The sequence below is a fragment of the Oncorhynchus clarkii genome, chromosome 19, assembly GCF_045791955.1.
Source record: "Oncorhynchus clarkii lewisi isolate Uvic-CL-2024 chromosome 19, UVic_Ocla_1.0, whole genome shotgun sequence".
In the NCBI taxonomy this organism is placed as follows: Eukaryota; Metazoa; Chordata; class Actinopteri; order Salmoniformes; family Salmonidae; genus Oncorhynchus; species Oncorhynchus clarkii.
The window spans coordinates 28,127,294-28,150,402 of NC_092165.1; the positions used below are offsets into that span (position 1 = coordinate 28,127,294).

General features: G+C 42.2%; 1 protein-coding gene across 3 annotated transcripts in view; it reads right to left on the reverse strand.

The window, feature by feature from the left end:
- LOC139375008 (synaptosomal-associated protein 23-like) overlaps window positions 1–23,109 on the reverse strand; it is a 43,989-nt gene that overhangs the window by 13,818 nt on the left and 7,062 nt on the right. The window contains exons 1-2 of one of the 3 annotated variants that reach the window (XM_071116349.1): window positions 8,949–9,100; window positions 477–591 (exon numbers count right to left, since the gene is read on the reverse strand). In XM_071116349.1, the coding sequence (XP_070972450.1) occupies window positions 477–533 (57 nt within the window). In that variant the 5' untranslated portion in view covers window positions 534–591; window positions 8,949–9,100. Of the gene's footprint in view, window positions 1–476; window positions 592–4,883; window positions 5,069–8,948; window positions 9,101–23,109 lie in introns of those variants that run through there. The other 2 variants (XM_071116348.1, XM_071116350.1) reach the window with 2 other exon arrangements.

Consider the following 23,109-nt stretch of genomic DNA (forward strand, 5'->3'; position numbering starts at 1 on the left):
AGTCACTAGCATTATGGGACTTTTATTAACTTATTTTATTCTGTTTTTCAGAATTCAACCCACATAATACATAGTGCAATTCATGTAAAAATAATAGAAACCGAAATTCAAAACCGTGATTAGTTTTTAATAATCGAACTTACCTCAAAAAGCACTAAATCGCTCAGCACTACCATTTTCATTAGCATCATCGCTAACAGATACACAAAGTGGTAGCCGCGCACACCACACACACAGACAAGGACATTTCCGTTGCCTCTTCAGAAGGCTGCAGGAAATATGAATCATGGACGCATTCTGTTCATGTCTTATGATAAACTTGGGACAAATTAATTAATGTAATACATTTAGTCGATTCCCTACTAAGGTCAATATTAGTTAAATTGAAGTGGAAAATGTATGCTAATTGTAAACACCTACTACCCCCATTCCCAGCATTCCTATGGTGTCCCCATGGATACGGGTGGCAGCTGTACCTCATCGGTCACTTGGTTGGCCCTCATGGTGATCTCTTCCACTGACATGTCTGCCATTTTGCTGCTGTCAAAGTTGGAGGTTCCTCCTGACACACCAAGCTCTACACTCTGAGGCCTGGGAGAGAGAGAGAGAGAGGGATGGAAGGAGTGTGGGAAAGGACAGGGAGTGGAGAGGGAGAGCGAGGGGTCATAAGTCATGTATCAGGATCACAGATATACATTTTAAAGTTGTCTGAAAAAGGTACCATTTAAGTTTGTGGACAGAAATGGCATACTATGGAACTACATAAAAAACGTTGTTTGACTTAGGCCTACATAAAGGGAAATTATGCAAAACATTAAACAAATTAGATTATTTTCCTGCCAGCCCAATGTTGGAATGTGGAAAAGGAAACAGCAGCAGGCGGGTTCCTTGTCAGTGACATTAGGGCCTGGTGTTGTTAAGCAGAAAGCATGCTGACAATGAGGAGGCTGGTGATAAGGAGCGCTTGATAGGGAAATGAGGATCATGCGTTTGGCACCATTGTAACGTGGCAGCCACAGTCAGGAACACATTAGCACTGGATGTCACACTCGGTGTTGACAAGCTGCACTGGATTCTCCACTGGGTTATGACAGAGAGAGACGGTTTTAGTCACATGTTTAAGTGCCAGTGTGTTCCAATATCTAAACTAGCATAGATATTGGAACGGAGCCAGAGTGTTTAATGGCTCACATGACATCACAACACTATTCCTGTGGACTACATTTGAGAAAAGCAGCAGAAGATATACTTGTGTGTGTGTGTGTATATATAGTGTGGACACCCCTTCAAATGAGTGGATTTGGCCATTTCAGCCACACCCGTTGCTGACAGGTATATAAAAATCGAGCACACCGCCGTGCAATCTCCATAGACAAACATTGGCAGTAGAATGGTCTTACCGAAGAGCTCAGTGACTTGACGTGGCACTGTCATAGGATGCCGCCTTTCCAATAAGTAAGTTCGTCAAATTTCTGCCCTGCTAGAGCTGCCCCAGTCAACTGTAAGTGCTGTTACTGTGAAGTGGAAACTTCTAGGCATAACAACGGCTCAGCCGGAAAGTGGTAGGCCCACACAAAGCTCCAGAACGGGACCGGCAAGTGCTGAAAAGCGCATAAAAATCATCTGTCAATTCTGTGCATCCAACCTTGAGGCAACAGTTTGGGAAAGGCCCCTTCCTGTTTCAGCATGACAATGCCCCCGTGCACAAAGCAAGGTCCATACAGAAACGGTTTGTCGAGATCGGTGGGGAAGAACTTGACTGGCCTGCACACAGCCCTAATCTCAGCTCCAATCGAACACCTGAATGTGGAATGAGATGTTCGACGAGCAGGTCTCCACATACTTTTAGTTATGTAGAGTATGTTCTGTTCAAGGTTCATGTGTGAAATGCTGACCAGCTCTTTGATGGAAGACCGTTGCAATTAAGATGTTTTGGTACCAGAGGGGTACTGACAGTTTGGACCAGCAGGCATAGCCTAGCCCTAGATGTAGGCCTATCGAGGGTCTAGTAGAAGTTCAGTATCTAGGGCTCTGCTGACAAGTATACAACCTGAAAACTAATTTCTCAGGACACATGCCCCCTGTGCTCGCTCTGCTTCTCCTGCTCCCCCCTTTTCCTTTGGACCTGCTTAGAGTAACTATTTCCTGTTTTTGCAATAACCCCTGAACTATAACTTCCCCACACACACACTACAAAAACAGGGAAAGGGGATGGTTTGGCTGACTGTTAGTGATGTTCAGTTAACTTTTCACATGCCTAACTGCGTACTTTTGTTTAACTAGGCAAGTCAGTTAAGAACAAATTAAAAATACATACAATATACATATAGGACAATACGCACATCACAACAAGAGAGACAACACTACATAAAGAGAGACCTAAGACAACAGCACATCACAACAAGAGAGACAACACTACATAAAGAGAGACCTAAGACAACACAGCATAGTAGCCAAACATCATAACATCATGGTTTCAACACAAAACATGGTACAAACATTATTGGGCACAGACAACAGCACATCACAACAAGAGAGACAACACTACATAAAGAGAGACCTAAGACAACACAGCATAGTAGCCAAACATTATAACATCATGGTTTCAACACAAAACATGGTACAAACATTATTGGGCACAGACAACAGCACATCACAACAAGAGAGACAACACTACATAAAGAGAGACCTAAGACAACACAGCATAGTAGCCAAACATCATAACATCATGGTTTCAACACAAAACATGGTACAAACATTATTGGGCACAGACAACAGCACATCACAACAAAGCAGCCACAACTGTCAGTAAGAATGTCCATGATTGAGTCTTTGAATTGAGAAAACTGTCCAGTTTCTAACAGAAATGATTTCAGAACAAACCAAAGTATTACTTTAATTAGTAGTAATAAAATAAGACAGCACTTTTAAAGCCTATTTCACACTATAGCCTTTCCCTAAATATTGTTGGCCTAAATGCTGAACTTCTAAATCTCAAGTTGGATTATAAAAACGAGAGGCTATATTTCTGTAAAGATACCATCTCAAACTTAAGAACACATCAGCACATTTCAGACAGGAAATGTCTCACTCTTCAGAGTGCTGGGTCGTTCCACTTCAAAAAGCACAAGAAAGAGGATTGACACCCACCGTCTCAGATTTTTCTGAAATCATTTCTGTTAGAAACAGATAAGATTAGCATTCCTGCAACATTATTTTGTTAAAATATAATATCTGTGAAATAAACCTAATTAATTGCACTCAAATTGACAATGAGTATATAGTATCAGTTTTCTGTTTGACAAGTAGTGTGTAGCTGCGTCTCTAAGTATTGTTTCTTCATCCTATGTAACGTGTTCTCAGTGAATTTGGTGATGTCCTCTCCCCCCGTTCTGAGAAATTAGTCATTTCAATTGTTGGGTTTATGTCCCATTCTACATCCTAATATTACAAGGTTCTGACCACTAGATGGTGGTGTTCCTGCTATTAGGTGATTATTATTTTAAGACGCCAGATACCATTGGCTTGTGAAACTACCTCTAACTTCCTTCATACTGGACACAGAGACATGAACATGTTATCCACGAGTTCATTAAGGGCCTCATTGGCAAAATACTGAAGTATCCCTTTAAGGATTAGTAATAAATTAAAAGACAGCACTTCTAAAAGCCTATTTCACACTATAACCTGCTAAACTTGCAAGGTAACTTTCTTCATTTTGATTTCGGCACAAATTAAAAATGTGGCACTGACTCACCCATGCATTGACGTTTCATTGTTGTATCAATGAAGAGTTTGCCATTCGATGTGCGACATGCACACGCAGTTACATTTGAGTCATTTAGCAGATGCTCTTATCCAGATCGACTTACAGTTAACTTAGTGCATTCATCTTAAGATAGCTAGGTGGGACAACCACATTTCACAGGCATAGTAAGTACACTTTTCTTCTGAAACAAAATCTTTCTTTGAGCAATTCCATTAGCACAAATTAATATAATCTCCCCATTTGTCTGAGCAAACAATACATCTCAATATTTTAGTCACTTTTTGATCTTTATCATGGGTGTCGATTTCAGACCCCACTGTATGTTTAGGTCAATCCTATTTTTCCCCCTCTCTAACCTGCTAGATTTAGAGGCAGGCGGACAATCAATATCCACCGTTGTAGCGCGGATGAAGTGTGAGCTGGAATGTAAAGCTAACTGAAGCTGGTTAGCTTTAGAAAACCCCGAGTAGTATACCCATAGGATACCCTTCTGGAATGACAGCAACCCATGCATTGGTTGTATACCTGGCCACTGTTTCAAATGGCAATTTTTCAGCATGTGTGTCAATGGTACCTATATTAGCATCATCACAATTCATGTTCAAATCATCCTAAAATGATCTAGAAATGGATTGTGTAACTCAACAATGTTACTTATAGATTATTTGGATATGAAGTGTAGAATGACCTTTAACCACTTTTGATTCCTCATGTCTTACCCATTGTTAGAAAAAAAGTTTGGTCCAAATAGGATGTTAGACACTAAAATTATTTAATATTATATGAATCCTATAAATTAAAATGGCCAATTTGGGTGCAATCAAATCCCTTAATTTCTCAGAGATCAAATTATTTTTCAACAAAATAATGCTTCCGGATGGTGGGTGTCAAGGCTTGCTGAAATGACATGGAACGACCCTGCTGCTCATTCTTTATGGTAAGCCTAACACATAGGCTATTGCTACATCACCCTATGATCCACCAAATGGTCCTCAATTTCACACCATAAAAATACATTGTCACACTACACCCAGCAGCAATACACCACACACACACATTTATGATTATGACAACAATGAGGATTAACTGCAATTAAATAATCTACTGTACATACCTATTCATCTTTCCACCGTTCCACTCCATACAGCCCAACTACTGTAGTGTTTTACCTAGCCTGCTGATCCATACATGCCTCCACGACACACATTTCCTGCTCTTCTACTCAAACCAGTTCCTCCAGGTTAGGTTTCAACAACTACAACATGACATCCCTCCGTTCCGTTCTTTTCTTTCATACTTAGGTTGTTCATGCTGACAATGTCTTATGGCAATAGACAGTATGACAATGGCTACACACAGAGGTAGCATATGGCACTACCTGTCCATGTATTTGTCTGACAAGTGATTTGAGATGTCTAGTACAAGATAGGTAAAAATGACCAGAACAGAACATTTTATCAATTTCTCACCACCTTCTTATAATGCCTAATACACTGAACAAATATATAAAAATGCAACATGTAAAGTGTTGGTCCCATGTTTCATGAGCTGAAATAAAATCCCAGAAATGTTCCTTATGCACAAAAAGCTTATTTCTCTCAAATGTTGTGCACACATTTGTTTACATATGTTAGTCATTATTTCCCCTTTGCTAAGATAATCCATTAACCTGACAGGTGTGGCAAATCAAGAAGCTGATTAAACAGCATGATCATTACACAGGTGCATTGTGCCGAGGCCACTAAAAGACCACTTTAAAATGTGCAGTTTTGTCACAACAATGCCACAGATGTCTCAAGTTTTGAAGGAGCGCACAATTGGGATGCTGACTGCAGTAATGCCCACCAGAACTGTTGTCAGGGAATTTAATGTTCATTTCTCTACCATAAGCCACCTCCAACATCGGTTTAGATAATTTGACAGTACGTCCAACCAGCCTCACAACCGCAGACCACGTGTAACCACCCCAGCCCAGGACCTCCAGCTTCATCACCTGCGAGAATATCTAGAGAGGCTGAGGAGTATTTGTGTCTGTAATAAAGCAGTGGTGTAAAGTACTTAAGTAAAACTACTTTAAAGTACAACTTAAGTAGTTTTTTGGGGTATCTGTAGTTTACTATTTATATTTTTGACAACATTTACACCACTACATTCCTAAAGAATATAATATACTTTTTAATCCTTACATTTTCCCTGACACACAAAAATACTTGTTACATTTTGAATGCTTAGCAGGACAGGAAAATAGTCAAATTCACACACTTATAAAGAGAACATCACTGGTCATCCTTACTGCCTCTGATCTGGCAGACTCACTAAACAAAAATGCTTTGTTTGTAAATTATGTCTGACTGTTGAATTGTGCCCCGGGATATCTGTAAATGAAAGAAAATAAAATCGTGCCATCTGGGTTGCTTAATATAAGGAATTAGAAAATTATTTACTTTTCATACTTAAGTATATTTAAAAACAAATACTTGTAGACTTTTACTGAAGTAGTATTTTAATTGGTGACTTTCAATTTCTTTTAAGGAACCTTTACTTTTACTCAGGTATGATATTTGGGTACTTTTTCCACCACTGTAATAAAGCCATTTTGTGGGGAAAAACTCATTCTGATTGGCCGGGCCTGGCTCCCCAGTGGGTGGGCGGGCCCATGCCCTCCAAGGCCCACCCATGGCTTCACCCCTGTCCAGTCATGTGAAATCCATAGATTAGGGCCTAATTTACTTAAAATTGACTGATTTACTTATATGAACTGTAACTCAGTAAAATTGTTGTGTTTATATTTTTGCTGAGTATAATTATTTAGCTGTGGGTTTCATATCCCAGATCAGAACAAATGTACAAGTCTTTACAGGTAAAAGTTATAGTTGGGTAATTATACCAATAAATCAGAAATAGCTAATTTTGTCAACAAGTACATATAACTATCAATCCACTTAGCTAAAACATTACATTCAGTAGGTATCCATTGGTCAACATATCATTTGATGGCAATACAGGTTGAGCGATTAAAATCGGCATGGCCGATTAATTAGGGCCGACTTCAAGTTTTCATAATCGATAATCTGCATTTTTGGACGCCGATTATGGTTGATTACATTGCAATCCATGAGAAGACTGCGTGGCAGGCTGACCACCTGTTACGCGAGTGCAGCAAGGAGCCAAGGTAAGTTGCTAGCTAGCATTAAACTTAACGTATAAAAAAACAAACTGTTGACGCTAATTACTCTTTTAACTAGCTTGTCCTGCGATGCATATAATCAATTTGGTGCCTGTTAATTTATCATCGAATCACAGCCTACTTCGACAAACGGGTGATGATTTAACAAAAGCGCATTCGCGTCAGTGTAATATGCAGGAGTTTGGGCCGCTTGGCTCGTTGCGAACTGTGTGAATACCATTTCTTCCTAACAAAGACTAATTCATTTGCCAGAATTTTACATAATTATGACATAACATTGATGGTTGTGCAATGTAACAGCAATATTTAGACTTAGGGTTATCACCCGTTAGATAAAATATGGAACGGTTCTGTATTTTCACTGAAAGAATAAAACAAATTTTTTCGAAACAATAGTTTCCGGATTTGACCTTTGACCATATTACTGACCAAAGGCTCGTATTTCTGTGTGTTTATTATAATTAAGTCTATGATTTGATAGAGCAGTCTGACTGAGCGGTGGTAGGCAACAGCAGGCTCGTAAGCATTAATCCAAACAGCTCTTCTCAATGCTTGAAGCACAGCGCTGTTTATGACTTCAAGCCTATTAACTCCCGAGATTAGGCTGGCAATACTATAGTGCCTATAAGAACATCCAATACTCAAAGGAATATGAAATACAAATGGTAGAGAGAGAAATAGTCCTATAACAACTACAACCTAAAACTTTACTTGGAATATTGAAGACTCATGTTAAAGGGAACCATCAGCTTTCATATGTTCTCATGTTCTGAGCAAGGAACTTAAACGTTAGTTGTTTTTACATGGCAAATGTTGCACTTTTACTTCCTTCTCCAACACTGTGTTTTTGCATTATTTTAACCAAATTGAACATGTTTCATTATTTATTATTCATGTATTATATTGAGTTAAAATTAGTGTTCATTCAGTATTGTTGTAATTGTCATTATTACAAATAAATATAAAAATTGGCATCGGCTTTTTTTGGTCCTCCAATCAGTATCGGAGTTGAAAAATCAATCAGTCGACCCCTATTGCAAACACAACCTCATGATCATGACACCTGTTAATCATTTATCTGCAAACTTGTAGCAATGTGGGTGATTCCACTGTTGTGTCTGTGCTGATATTATTATATCATGTATGAGTTCATTGGGGTTAGCTACAGTTACAGTGTAACTAGCTGGACGTGCTTGGTCATCAGCTGACAAGTACAGTTAGGCCAGCTGTACTGTAACAAGGTGATCGCAAACAGACACCCAACCACCAAAGGAGTTGTTAGGTATTCTAGCAAAAGTGATCTAGCTAGCGAAGTTGGTTGGGTATTATTTGTGGAACCTTCCAACAGGAATCTGTTCCAAAAACGTTGTAAATAACAAGGTTGGTAACAAACAACGCATACAAAGTTGTATAGCGGCAGAATAAGATACAGGGTAGGGAGTGGGCTATTTCATTCCGTTTTTCACTCATCACGTTTATTCCGATAAATGTCTGTTCTCACTCTGGTAGCCTATGGACAAACATTAAGAATAAACTACGTGGTGAGTTGATGCCTATTCGGCAGCTAGTTAGCTAGGTTCGTATGCGTTGCTACTTTGTATGCGTTGTTTGTTGGCAACCTTGTACTTATTAAAAGTTACTTGGAAAAATTGTCACCAACTTTATTTTGCTAACTTCGCTGGGTGGGTATAATTTGTGGAACGTTCCAACAGGAATCTGGTTGGTGTCAGTTTTTCCAAGTAACTTTTAATGCTCTAAACTTCGTCCCGACACACTAAAAGCATTCACGTCTTCCTGTAATTAAGTATGTTGTGCTAGCCCAACACAGCATACTACTAGTAATTGTTAGATCCGCTAGCAGTGGAAGCCAGCTAGGCTTGCTAGTTCCTCTCACACAACACAGACAAGTCGCGTAAAACTCCCCGACTGTGGATAATTTGATGGATGAACACATAATGACAATGGGTTGTCTTCTGGATGAAATCTACTTACTGCTACGCTTCCCAAGTAGGAAAAAATCTCCTTCTTCAGGTTATCCGTATGTGATCTTTGCAATTTATGAAATTCATTGATATGGACTGAGAGTCGATGGTGCGCATGTCCTGTCATATGATTCCACAAGTGGCGGAAGGCGATTTGCGCATGCGTTGGATCACACCTTAACAGCTAAGTTTGTGTACCCTACTGTTTACAGTGGTATCTGTAGCTACTGTTCTGATATTTTATTACAATGACAAGTGGATTATATACCAAACATATTTTATATTTATGATTTTTATATTTCAGTCTCCCCCCGGCTAAAAGCAGGGCTGATGAAGGCCTACCAAGCAGGAACGGGTTGGTGTTTGTCTCCAATAACAGTGTGATTGCCTCGTGTGGCTCCCCCCCTTGGTTGCTGCAGTAACGTCCCCACCTCCTTTGTCGAGGACACGCCATCTTGATTGCCTCTAGCCATCTTCATGTTTGTTTGACACTTGATTCCCCAGATTGTCTATCATGTCATAAAAAAAGTAGGTCAAAAGGGAAATAAAAGTATGCAAGCTTCAACAGAAAGTATGCACAAAACTATGATGCAACCATGTAAAAAAACAAGAACAATTTATTGAAATCGATGATGGCCACTATTTGAGCTGAAGCGAGAGAAAAATAAACTGACTTCGGAATGAAATGTTGCCCATTCACATCTCATATGTAGCCTGATTACAATATTTTATCTTGATATGTTAATAAATACATACTGTGTTCATTTTGGCATGTTAACCTGCTGTACCCGCTGTAGTGTGTGTAGATCGCAAGCCCATAGTAATTCAATAAGGTGAACTGGCTAGCTACTGCTGTTAGGTAGCTAGATAGCCACAAATAATTGGTTGCATCTACCTTGCGTAACATTCGTCTTAGGTCATTTTTTCCTGTTTAACTAGCTTTCTAGCTAGATTATTTCAATTCACATACAGCTAGCTGATAATTATGAAGTAAAATGTTTGCTTTGTGTATATCTTATTTAGTCTCTTTTGTTGCCATTGTCCTAGCTGGAAGAAGGTTCAGTGAATGGGGAGGTGCAGCGTGAGGTAATACAGTAGCTAGGCAGAGTGATGTAATCTCAAATGTAATGTTTTATGCGTTCTCCACACTCTCGTCCTCACAAGAACGTACTCAGAGAATTAGAGTGTGGAGCACGGTATTATGCATATTGAGAAACACCCACTGTCTCTTGGTGCAGAGTCTTTACCCACCAACATCAAGTTAGGATGTAATCCCATGAGAGCTTTTGTCCAGCACCCATTACAATGTTTAAGGTGCCAAGCTCATCAAGTAAAATTGTATTTGTAACATGCTTCGTAAAACGGTACTATCTGGAGTATGTGACAATAAAACATATATATTTTTTGGGTGGGCGTCCCAAGGAACCCGGGTAGCACGAACACTGAAAACTAGGCCATTTTTTTCACACAGCATGTCATGAAGTGCACGCGTGCTGGTGCTTATCTCCTATCACTCACCCAGACCCCTGCTCTGCCTGCAGCGCTCTCTCAATAAAACATCTACATCACATCAAATTTTATTTGTCCCATGTGCCGAATACAACAGGTGTTGATCTTACTGTGAAATGCTTACTTACGAGCCATTAACCAACAATGAGAGTAGCAGCAGCATGTGTGAAGAGTGTTAAGGAATGTGTGTGTATCAGTGTGTGTGTTGGAGTGTCAGTGTAGTATGTGTGAGTGTGAGGTTAGAGTCCAATGGGTACATGAGGCTCTTGATGGTGCAGCTGTAGATCTTTTTGAGGATCTGAGAACCCATGCCAAATATGTTCAGCCTCCTGAGGGGGAAGAGGCGTTGTCATGCCCTCTTCAACGCGGTGTTGGTTTGTTTGGACCATGATAGTTCCTAGTGATGTGGACACCAAGGAACTTAAAGCTCTCAACCTTCTCCACCAAAGTCCAGTCGATGTGAATGGGGTTTGCTCTGCCCTCTTCCTGTAGTCTACAATTAGCTCCTTTGTCTTTCTCATGGCCTACCACCATCATGTTGTCTGCAAACAATGATGGTGTTGGAGTCGTGCATAGCCACGCAGTCGTGGGTGAACAGGGAGTGGAGGAAGGAACTAAGCATGTACCTTGGCATTTTTGGGCACAGGGACTATGGTGGTCTGCTACGATCTTTACGCTCTATGCGCTTTAGCACTCAGCGGTCCCGTTCTGTGACCTTGTGTGGCCTACCACTTCCCGGCTGAGCTGTTGTTGCTCCTAGAAGTTTCCACTTTACAATAACAGCACTTACAGTTGTCCGGGGCAGCTCTTGCATGATATAAATTTGACGAAAGTACTTGTTGGAAAGGTGGCATCCTGTGATGTATGGGCCATTCTAGAATGGGCCATTCTACTGCCAATGTTTGTGTATGGAGACTGCATGGCTGTGCTTGATTTTATACACCTGTCAGCAATGGGTGTGGCTGAAATAGCCAAATCCACTAATTTGAAGGGTTGTCCACATACTTTTGTATATACAGTGCATTCGGAAAGTATTCATTCAGACCCCTTGACTTTTTACACCTTTTGTTACGGCCTTCTTCTATATTGGATTAAAAAAAACAAAATTCTTCTCATCAACACACAATGCCCCATAATGGCAAAGCGATTATAGGAATTTAGAATTTTAGCCAATTTATTAAAATAAAAAACAAAAATAACTTATTTACATAAGTATTCAGACCCTTTGCTATGAGACTCGAAATTTGAGCTAAGGTGCATCCTGTTTTCATTGATCTTCCTTGAGATGTTTCTACAACTTGATTGGAGTCAAACTGTGGTAATTCAATCAATTGGACATGATTTGGCACACACCTGTCTATATATGGTCCCACAGTTGACAGTGCATGTCAGACCAAAAACCGAGCCATGAGGTCGAAGGAATTGTCAGTAGAGCTCCAACAGGATTGTGTATAGGCACAGATCTGGGGAAGGGTACCAAAACATTTCTGCAGCACTGAAGGTCCCCAAGAACACAGTGGCCTCTATCATTCTTAAAATGGAAGATGTTTGGAACCACCAAGACTCTTCCTAGAGCTGGCCACCCGGACAAACTGAGCCATCTGGGGAGAAGGGCCTTGGTCAGGGAGGTGACCAAGAACCTGATGGAGCTCTATAGTTCCTCTGTGGAGATGGGAGAATCCTCCAGAAGTACACCCGTCTTCAGGATAAGTCTCTGAATGTCCTTTAGTGGACCAGCCAGAGCCTGGACTTGAACCCGATCTAACATCTCTGGAGAGTGACAGAACACCGAGCCAATCACGGCGCAACTAGAGAATATTACCAACGCCTACCCTCTGTATATTCCGCCGGCTGCCCCTCCACTGAGCTAGGCTGAAACATCTGCATTTTGGAGCTGCCTGACTCAAGAAAGAGACTATGTTTGCAAGCGACTTTATTAGCTAATTTTGAATGACGCGTCGCCACTAGACTGTATATGAAAATTCCTTAGCAGTCACATTTATGACTTATGGGAAAATACAGTGGCTCTAACTTTTTATATTCACTGAGTGTACAAAACATTAGGAACACCTTCCTAATATTGAGTTGCAACCCCCCCCCCTTTTGCCATCAGGATGGCCTCAATTTGTAGGGGCATGGACTCCATGTCAAAAGCATTCCACAGGGATGCTGGCCCATGTTGACTCCAATGCTTCCCACAGTTGTGTCAAGTTGGCTGGATGTCTTTTGGGTGGCAGACCATTCTTGATACACACAGGAAAAAACCCAGCAGCGTTGCAGTTCTTGACACACTCAAACCGGTGCGTATGGCACCTACTACCATACCCTGTTCAAAGGCACAATCTTTGTCTTGCCCATTCTTCCTCTGAATGGCACACATACACAATCCATGTCTCAATTGTCTTAAGGTTTAAAAATCCTTGTTTAACCTGTCTCCTCCCATTTAGCTACGCTGATTGAAGTGAATTTAATAGGTTACATCAATAAGGGATCATACTGTAGCTTTCACCTGGATTCACCTGGTTAGTCTGTCATGGAAAGACTAGGTGTTCCTAATGTTTTGTACACTCAGTGTATATTTAATCATAGGAGATGTATTCTTTTTTCATTAGATTGAAGTTGAGTTGGGTTATGAATATACTCGATCATGATGATCTTACAGAGGATTTTGCCCTTATCCAATAGGGAGTGAACGTTATTTATAATAAGGATTACACAGAGAAAATCGGACCCCCTTAAAATAAAAATGGTTGGCCTCCCTTAAGCAAAATACATTTGACCTAAATCCTCCCTGAAAGCTTGAAAAAAACAAGTGACCCTCCCCTATACCCACAATAATACTTTAAACATAAAGTGGATAGCAGAGAACATTTACCCTCACTTATTGAAAAGACCAGAGCCTTAGTAGTACAGTTTCATAACCTCTTCTTCGTCTTGAAAACATTACATGGCAAAGCAGGAATTTTGATAGTGCTTAGGGCTGCAGGCTAGAAGGTTGTGGGTTCGCAGACCACCGTGGACAAGATTAGGGGTGGATAGATCTTTATAGTAAAAGCACTGCATGAATCTCTCATCGTGTTTGCAGGCCAGGTAAAAAAAAATAGCCTTTTAAACATTTCATGCAACTCTACATCATTTTACATATTAGCAGAATCTTTTTTAATACCACAAATATTACCAAAATTACAGGATAAGAATGAACAGAGAGATAGGCCTATGTGTTCATCGTATCATATTTATTTACTGCCAAATCAGTGTGTCTTGTTTCGCAAATAATTCAACCTGAGACTTCATTAGGAATCTGAGCATGGTGCTTTCAAACAAAAGTTAGGCCTATCTTTCCACCACAGACAGAGTAGGCCTACTGACGCAGAAAAATATAAGCTTTACCTGCTGGCTACTATTCTTCCGTGGCTTAACCCAATGAGAGAAGGTCACCCTTAAAAGCTGGCTGGGTTTAAACATCTTCTGTTGTACAGAAAGTGAAAGGCTTAATCAATTGATAGTGACAGAATTTGATTACTTCCCAAGCAAAGTCAATTTTTCCAGTCTCCTCGGCTGAAGAAGGTTGTAGCTCAGCCTCTGAATGTCAATGAAATAAAACAATGATATCCCCCATATTACTTTGGAGTCTTCCCTGAGTCTTTTGTTTCTAGCATAAATCATCACGGACCAAAGTGCTGTTATAGATCACATTATATAATCTGATCTGTTTAATGTTCTTCAAAATGTTAAACTAATAAGGCCTGTGCTTTTTGCCATTTTCTTTAATAAAAAGTAGGCTTATGGCTTACCCTCTCATACCCCCTCAATGCGAGTCTTGATTTGAACTTAACAGTTATATAGCCTAATAAGCAACACATTCTTAAACAGTGATAAATATTTAAATTTCATCCATTACAAATTACATGACCCTCCCCTGGACTAGATTAAAAAAATACTTAACACTCCCCTTGACTGAAATTGAAAAAGCATGACCTTCCCCCATTTTCCTCCAGGTACCCATCATGTACATTTCAATCCATCCCTTAGCCTTTACATATGTTTAAATCAATGGTTTTGACTCTAAAAAGTAATATTTTAGGGAGAATTGGCCTTGTATTGACCCATACAGTACAGTCGTGGCCAAAAGTTTTGAGAATGACACAAATCTTAATTTTCACAAAGTCTGCTGCCTCAGTTTGTATGATGCCAATTTGCATATACTCCAGAATGTTATGAAGAGTGATCAGATGAATTGCAATTAATTGCAAAGTCCCTCTTTGCCATGCAAATTAACTGAATCCCTGTAAAAATCTCTTGGTCGTCTGAGGAGGAGTATGAAGGATCGGACCAATATGCAGCGTGTTAAGTGTCCATGTTAATTTATTAGACTGAACACACAAAACAAAATAACAAAGTGAAAGGAAGAAACGAAACAGTTCTGTTAGGTGAATACACAAAACACAAAACTACCCACAAATCATAGTGGGAACACAGGCTACCTAAGTATGGTTCTCAATCAGAGACAATGATTGACAGCTGCCTCTGATTGGGAACCATACCAGGCCAAAAGCAGAAATACAAAACCTAGGACAAAAACAGTAAATTCCCACCTCAACTCACGCCCTGACCAAACTAAAACAGAGACATAAAAAAGGAACTAAGGTCAGGACGTGACAATCCCCCAAAAACATTTCCACTGCATTTCAGCCCTTCCACAAAAGGACCACAGGTGTGAGTGTTGACGAGGACAAGGCTGGAGATCACTCTGTCATGCTGATTGAGTTGAAATAACAGACTGGAAGCTTCAAAAGGAGGATGGTGCTTGGAATCATTGTTTTTCCTCTGTCAACCATGGTTACCTGCAAGAAAACACTTGCCGTCATCAATGCTTTGCACAGAAAGGGCTTCACAGGCAAGGATATTGCTGCCAGTAAGATTGCACCTAAATCAACAATTTATCGGATCATCAAAAACTTCAAGGAGAGGGGTTCTATTGTTGTGAAGAAGGCTTCAGGGCGCCCAAGCGCCAGGACCGTCTCCTAAAGTTGATTCAGCTGCGGGATCGGGGCACCACCAGTACAGAGCATGCTCAGGAATGGCAGCAGGCAGGTGTGAGTGCATCTGCACGCACAGTGAGGCGATGCCTTTTGGAGGATGGCCTGGTGTCAAGAAGGACAGCAAAGAAGCCACTTTTCTCCAGGAAATACATCAGGGACAGACTGATATTCTGCAAAAGAAACAGGGATTGGAATGCTGAGGACTGGGGTAAAGTCATTTTCTCTGATGAATCCCCTTTCCGATTGTTTAGGGTATCCGGAAAAAAGCTTGTCCGGAGAAGACAAGGTGAGTGCTACCATCAGTCCTGTGTCATGCCAACAGTAAAGCATCCTGAGACCATTCATGTGTGGAGTTGCTTCTCAGGCAAGGGAATTTTGCTTAAGAACACAGCCATGAATAAAGAATGGTACCAACACATCCTCCGAGAGCAACTTCTCCCAACCATCCAGGAACAGTTTGGTGACAAACAATGCCTTTTCCAGCATGATGGAGCACCTTGCCATAAGGCAAAAGTGATAACTAAGTGGCTCGGGGAACAAAACATTGACATTTTGGGTCCATGGCCAGGAATCTCCCCAGACCTTAATCCCAAATGAGAACTTGTTGTCAATCCTCAAGAGGTGGGTGGACAAACAAAACCCCACAAATTCTGACAAACTCCAAGCATTGATTATGCAAGAATGGGCTGCCATCAGTCAGGATGTGGCCCAGAAGTTAATTGACAGCATGCCAGCGTGGATTGCAGAGGTCTTAAAAAAGTAGGGTCAACACTGGAAATATTGACTCTTTGCATCAACTTCATGTACAGTGGGGCAAAAAAGTATTTAGTCAGCCACCAATTGTGCAAGTTCTCCCACTTAAAAAGATGAGAGAGGCCTGTAATTTTCATCATAGGTACACTTCAACTATGACAGACAAAACGAGGAAAAAAATGCAGAAAATCACATTGTAGGATTTTTAATTAATTTATTTGCAAATTATGGTGGAAAATAAGTATTTGGTCAATAACAAAAGTTTATCTCAATACTTTGTTATATACCCTTTGTTGGCAATGACAGAGGTCAAACGTTTTCCGTAAGTCTTCACAAGGTTTTCACACACTGTTGCTGGTATTTTGGCCCATTCCTCCATGCAGATCTCCTCTAGAGCAGTGATGTTTTGGGGCTGTTGCTGGGCAACACAGACTTTCAACTCCCTCCAAAGATTTTCTATGGGGTTGAGATCTGGAGACTGGCTAGGCCATTCCAGGACCTTGAAATCCTTCTTACGAAGCCACTCCTTCGTTGCCCGGGCGGTGTGTTTGGGATCATTGTCATGCTGAAAGACCCAGCCACGTTTCATCTTCAATGCCCTTGCTGATGGAAGGAGGTTTTCACTCAAAATCTCACGATACATGGCCCCATTCATTCTTTCCTTGACACGAATCAGTCGTCCTGGTCCCTTTGAAGAAAAACAGCCCCAAAGCATGATGTTTCCACCCCCATGCTTCGCAGTAGGTATGGTGTTCTTTGGATGCAACTCAGCATTCTTTGTCCTCCAAACACAACGAGTTGAGTTTTTACCAAAAAGTTGTATTTTGATCTGACCATATGACATTCTCCCAATCTTCTTCTGGATCATCCAAATGCTCTCTAGCAAACTTCAGACGGGCCTGGATATGTACTGGCTTAAGCAGGGGGACACGTCTGGCACTGCAGGATTTGAGTACCTGGCGGCGTAGTGTGTTACTGATGGAAGGCTTTGTTACTTTGGTCCCAGCTCTCTGCAGGTCATTCACTAGGTCCCCCGTGTGGTTCTGTGATTTTTGCTCACCATTCTTGTGATCATTTTGACCCCACGGGGTGAGATCTTGCGTGGAGTCCCAGATCGAGGGAGATTATCAGTGGTCTTCAGTGGTCTCCATTTCCTAATAATTGCTCCCACAGTTGATTACTTCAAACCAAGCTGCTTACCTATTGCAGATTCAGTCTTCCCAGCCTGGAGCAGTTTTACCATTTTGTTTCTGGTGTCCTTTGACATCTCTTTGGTCTTGGCCATAGTGGAGTTTGGAGTGTGACTGTTTGAGGTTGTGGACATAAATTCATTAAAAATCCTACAATGTGATTTTCTGGATTTTGTTTCTTCTCATTTTGTCTCTCATAGTTGAAGTGTACTTATAATGAAAATTACAGGTCTCTCTCATCTTTTTAAGTGGGAGAACTTGCACAATTGGTGGCTGACTAAATACTTTTTTGCCCCACTGTAATTGTCAATAAAAGCCTTTGACATTTATGAAATGCTTGTAATTATACTTCAGTATTCCATAGTAACGTCTGACAGAAATATCTAAAGTCACTGAAGCAGAAAACTTTGTGGAAATTAATATTTGTGTCATTCTCAAAACTTTTGGCCACGACTGTATATTGAATTAGTGTAATAACAAATATTTAATTTCAATAGGTTTATTTAGTCTCTCTTGCACAATCATAGACCTGGTTTATGTGAGTTGTTCTGTATAGTCACAAGGGTAGACCTAGTTTATCAGAGTATTGAGACATAACCACAGGTGTAAACCTGGTTTGTATTGTCATTTGTGCTGATATATGCAGGTGTAGATCTCGTTTATATTAGTATTGCACATCTGGTTTATAGGACTACTGGAGTTGAGGTGCAGAGGTAGTCTTGGTTTACATCTTATGGGTATTCAGGCTTTAGCACATTTAGACCTGGATTAGATTACTAATTGGGTTCAAGCACTGGTGCAGACTTTGTAGGTAGATAAATTGGAGCTGAAGTACAGGTGTACTGGCTGTATGAATTTTGGGGCTGAAATGCAGAAGTACACCTATTTTTATGACAATTTGGGAGGACATATAGCAGTAGACCAGTTAACAAAAAATGTGCATTTGCATGTGTAAACAAGTTTAGATCTGTTTTTTTTATGAAGGCTTGAGCACTGGGGTGGACCTGTCTAATATGAGTATGCCCATGGATTTATCTGGTTTATATGAGTAATGGGGTGTAGGGATACACAACGTTCCTACAGGTAATGGGTCCAGATTTACATATTTTTTATTATCATTTTACTTCACCGATTTCACCGTATTTTTGCCCATTCAAATAATTTCTGGCAACAAGTTTGTGGTCGGAAAAAAGTAAATGAGGATGGGGCACATGTGTTATACCACTGTACTCCGAGTTTATCTATGAAATGATTAGCATATACAGGTCAGAGCTCATGGGATTAAGATATGCAAATAACAGGGTTGAGGTGTACAGTGAATAGCTGGATACAGGGTTACTGTTGGTGACTTGAGGAATACAGGCCTATGGGAAGTGGGTAACAGGGCTGAGATAGACAAGTAAGAGGGATGTGGTGTATTGGCAAAAGAACCGGGTGCTATAAGTAAGAAATAGGGCATTTAAGGGTAGGATATGGGTGTATCGGTACTTGATTGTATCAATATAAAGGTATTGGCATGTGGGTGTTCGGGCTTTGGTGTAACAGCAATATGTAGTACATGTTAGGGTTAAAAAATGACACAATATTTTCATAGTGGCATGTCTGGGATTATTATTATTATTTTTACATATGGGTTAAGTTGCTTGCTCCTGGGTAAATTGTAACAACACTGACTACAGAGATGGTTGTTAAAGAATGTTACATTACAAGTACAATGTAACTTAAAGGGTTATAACTAATGTTCTCCTGTCTCCTAATTTCTCCTGGTTTGTCAGAGTGAGCTCTCTGCAACTTTTGAAGTTTTGATACATTTTATGAGCACCACCAGCACTGTGAATGGGAAAATGCATTTAAAGGGAACTCCCTCTGCTGGAGATTTGCTGAAAGTGCAATGCTACAGAAGGACAGTCATTGGTTAATGACCTATAACGTCAACGTATATACAGTTGAAGTCGGAAGTTTACATAAACTTAGGTTGGAGTCATTAAAAGTCATTTTTCAGCCACACCACATATTTCTTGCTAACAAACTAAAGTTTTGGCAAGTCGGTTAGGACATCTACTTTGTGCATGACACAAGTAATTTTTACAACAATTGTTTACAGACAGATTATTTCACTTATAACCCACTGTATCACAATTCCAGTGGGTCAGAAGTTTACATACACTAAGTTGGCTATGCCTTTAAACAGCTTGGAAAATTCCAGGAAATTATGTCATAGCTTTCGAAGCTTCTGATTGGCTAATTGACATCATTTGCGTCAATTGGAGATGTTCCTGTATTTCAAGGCCTACCTTCAAACTCAGTGCCTCTTTGCTTGACATAATGGGAAAATCAAAAGAAATCAGCCAAGACCTCAGAAAAAAATGGTGGACCTCCACAAGTCTGGTTCATCCTTGGGAGCAATTTCCAAACGCCTGAAGGTAACACGTTCATCTGTACAAACAATAGTATGCAAGTATAAACACCATGGGACCACGCAGCCGTCATACCGCTCAGGAAGGAGACGCGTTCTGTCTCCTAGAGATGAACATATTTGGTGCGAAGAGTGCAAATCAATCCCAGAACAACAGCAAAGGACATTGAGAAGATGCTGGAGGAAACAGGTACAAAAGTATCTATATCCACAGTAAAACGAGTCCTATATCGACATAACCTGAAAGGCAGCTCAGCAAGGAAGAAGCCACTGCTCCAAAACCACCATAAAGAATACAGACTACGGTTTGCAACTGCACATGGGGACAAAGATCATACTTTTTGGAGAAATGTCCTCTAGTCTGATGAAACAAAAATAGAACTGTTTGGCCATAATTACCATCATTATGTTTGGAGGAAAAAGGGGGAGGCTTGCAAGCTGAAGAACACCTGTCACGAACCTCGCCGAAGATGGTGCCTCTTCCTGTTCGGGTGGTGCTCGGCGGTCGTCGTCGCCGGCCTATTAGCTGCCATCGATTCCCTTCCCGTTGGTTTTGGTTATTGGGTAATTGGGTACACCTGTTTTGTATTAGGGTTTGTTTGTAGGGTATTTAAGGGCACTAGGCCCGCTGGGTATTTGTGCAGGCTTGTTTTTTGTTACGCTGTGTTTGATGGTGTGATTATTTTGTGTCTTTATTCTCCAGACTATTTTTGTCCTGTTGTTTGGACTGGCAACTTATATACGCCCTGTGTGTTGGCGTGACTGTTTTGTTGCGCTGGTGAATAAATTTGACAAACGACTGAACCCTGCTCTCTGCGCCTGATTCCACCCACCACTCCTAGTTGATTGTAACAGAAGCCCGCACCACCAGAAATGGAGTCAGCAGGAGCAGCGACCACCCCTCTCCCCACTATGGAGGAGCGCGTCCATCACCACACAGCTGTCCTCCATCGGATTGGTACCGCGATGGACCACATGATGGAGAGGATGGAACGATGGGAGAGGAGTGGTCTACCGACGTCTACCCCAGCTCCCCCACTGCCGACACCACCTACTCCACCTACGTCGTCCTCTGGGTCCGGCGCACTGCGTCTCTCCCCCCTGAGGGAGTACGATGGAGCGGCGGCTGGGTGCCAGGGATTTTTGCTCCAGCTAGAGCTCTACCTGGCTACCGTGCGTCCGGCTCCCTCGGGTGAGGAGAGTGTGAGCCTCCTCGTCTCCTGTCTAACAGGCAGGGCCCTGGACTGGGCTAACGCGGTCTGGAACAGTCCAGACTCGGCTCGGGACAACTACCTGGAGTTCACCCGCCGTTTCCGAGCTGTGTTCGATCATCCACCAGAGGGTAAAGTGGAGGGTGAGCGACTGTTCCACCTCAGACAGGAGACGAGGAGCGCGCAGGACTTCGCGTTGGAGTTTAAGACCCTAGCTGCTGGTGCTGGGTGGAATGATAGGGCCCTGATGGACCATTACCGGTGTAGTCTCCGGGAGGACGTCCGCCGGGAGCTGGCTTGCAGGGACACAACTCTCTCCCTGGATGAACTAATAGACATGTCTATTCGATTGGACAACCTGCTAGCTGCCCGCGGGCGTTCAGAAGGGGTCCTGTTAATTCCACCGTCCAGCTCTCCCACTCCCACTCCGATGGAGTTGGGAGGAGCTGCATCTAGGGGGATCAGAGGGGGCTCCTCCTGCTCCTATTGTGGACGGAGAGGACACACTTCGGACCGGTGTTGGAGGAGTCCCTCTGGGAGTCGAGATGGTCTGCAGAGCGCTCCTCGGCCACCCCAGGTGAGTAAGCACCAAACTCACCCAGAGCTCCCTGTTGGTCACATGTTTTTGTTCATTTTTTTTCCTGCGTTTTTCCCCTCTCTTCAGCATAAGGCGCTAGTCTATTCAGGCGCAGCTGTGAGTTTTATGGATCGTGGACTCGCCCGTAAATTGGGCATTCCATTAGTGCAGATAGACCCACCTGTCCCCGTGCACTCCTTAGATAGCCGACCGTTAGGGTCAGGGCTGGTCAGGGAGGCCACGATTCTGCTGGACATGGTAACGCAGGGGAATCATAGGGAGAGGATCAGTTTCTACCTTATTGATTCACCTGGGTTTCCAGTGGTGTTGGGGGTTCCCTGGCTGGCTATTCACAATCCCCTTATTTCCTGGAAACAGGGGGCTCTTAAGGGGTGGTCAGACGAGTGTTCAGAGAGGTGTATAGGAGTTTCCATCGGTGCCACGAGGTGGAGAGTCCAGACCAGGTTTCCACCGTGCGCATTCCCCCCGAATATGCCGATTTGGCTATCGCTTTTAGTAAGAAGAACTCGACCAAATTACCACCCCATCGACGGTGGGATTGCGTGATAAACCTTGAGGAGAACGCTGCACTTCTCCGGAGTCATGTGTACCCACTGTCACAGGAGGAGACGCTGGCTATGGAAACATATGTCACGGAAGCTCTGAGACAGGGGTACATTCGGCCCTCCATGTCACCCGTCTCCTCGAGTTTCTTTTTTGTGAGGAAAAAGGAGGGAGGTATGCGTCCGTGCATTGATTATCGAGGTCTCAATTCGATCACAGTGGGTTTTAGTTATCCGCTACCTCTCATCTCTACAGCGGTGGAATCATTCCATGGAGCAGCGTTTCTTCACAAAACTGGACCTCAGGAGCGCGTATAATCTGGTTTGTATTCGGGGAGGAGACGAGTGGAAAACAGCGTTTAGTACCACATCAGGCCACTATGAGTACCTCGTCATGCCGTATGGGTTGAAGAATGCTCCAGCCGTCTTCCAATCCTTTGTAGATGAGATTCTCAGGTACTTGCACGGGCAGGGTGTGGTAGTCTATATTGATGACATCTTGATTTATTCTACCACACGCGCCGCGCATGTTTCCCTGGTGCGCAAGGTTCTTGGGCGACTGCTGGAGCATGACCTATACGTCAAGGCTGAGTAATGTGTGTTCTCCAAACCAGCCGTCTCCTTCCTGGGTTATCGCATTTCCAGCTCGGGGATGATGATGGAGTGTGACCGTGTTAACGCCGTGTGTAATTGGCCGACTCCGACCACGGTAAAGGAGGTGCAGCGGTTTTTAGGGTTTGCCAATTACTACCTCCGGGGTTTTGGTCAAGTAGCGGCGCCCATTACCTCACTGCTGAAGGGGGGGCCGATGCGTCTGCGGTGGTCAGCAGAGGCTGATGGAGCCTTCAACCAGTTGAAGGCACTGTTCACTGGGGCTCCCGTGTTGGCGCATCCGGACCCTTCTTTAGCA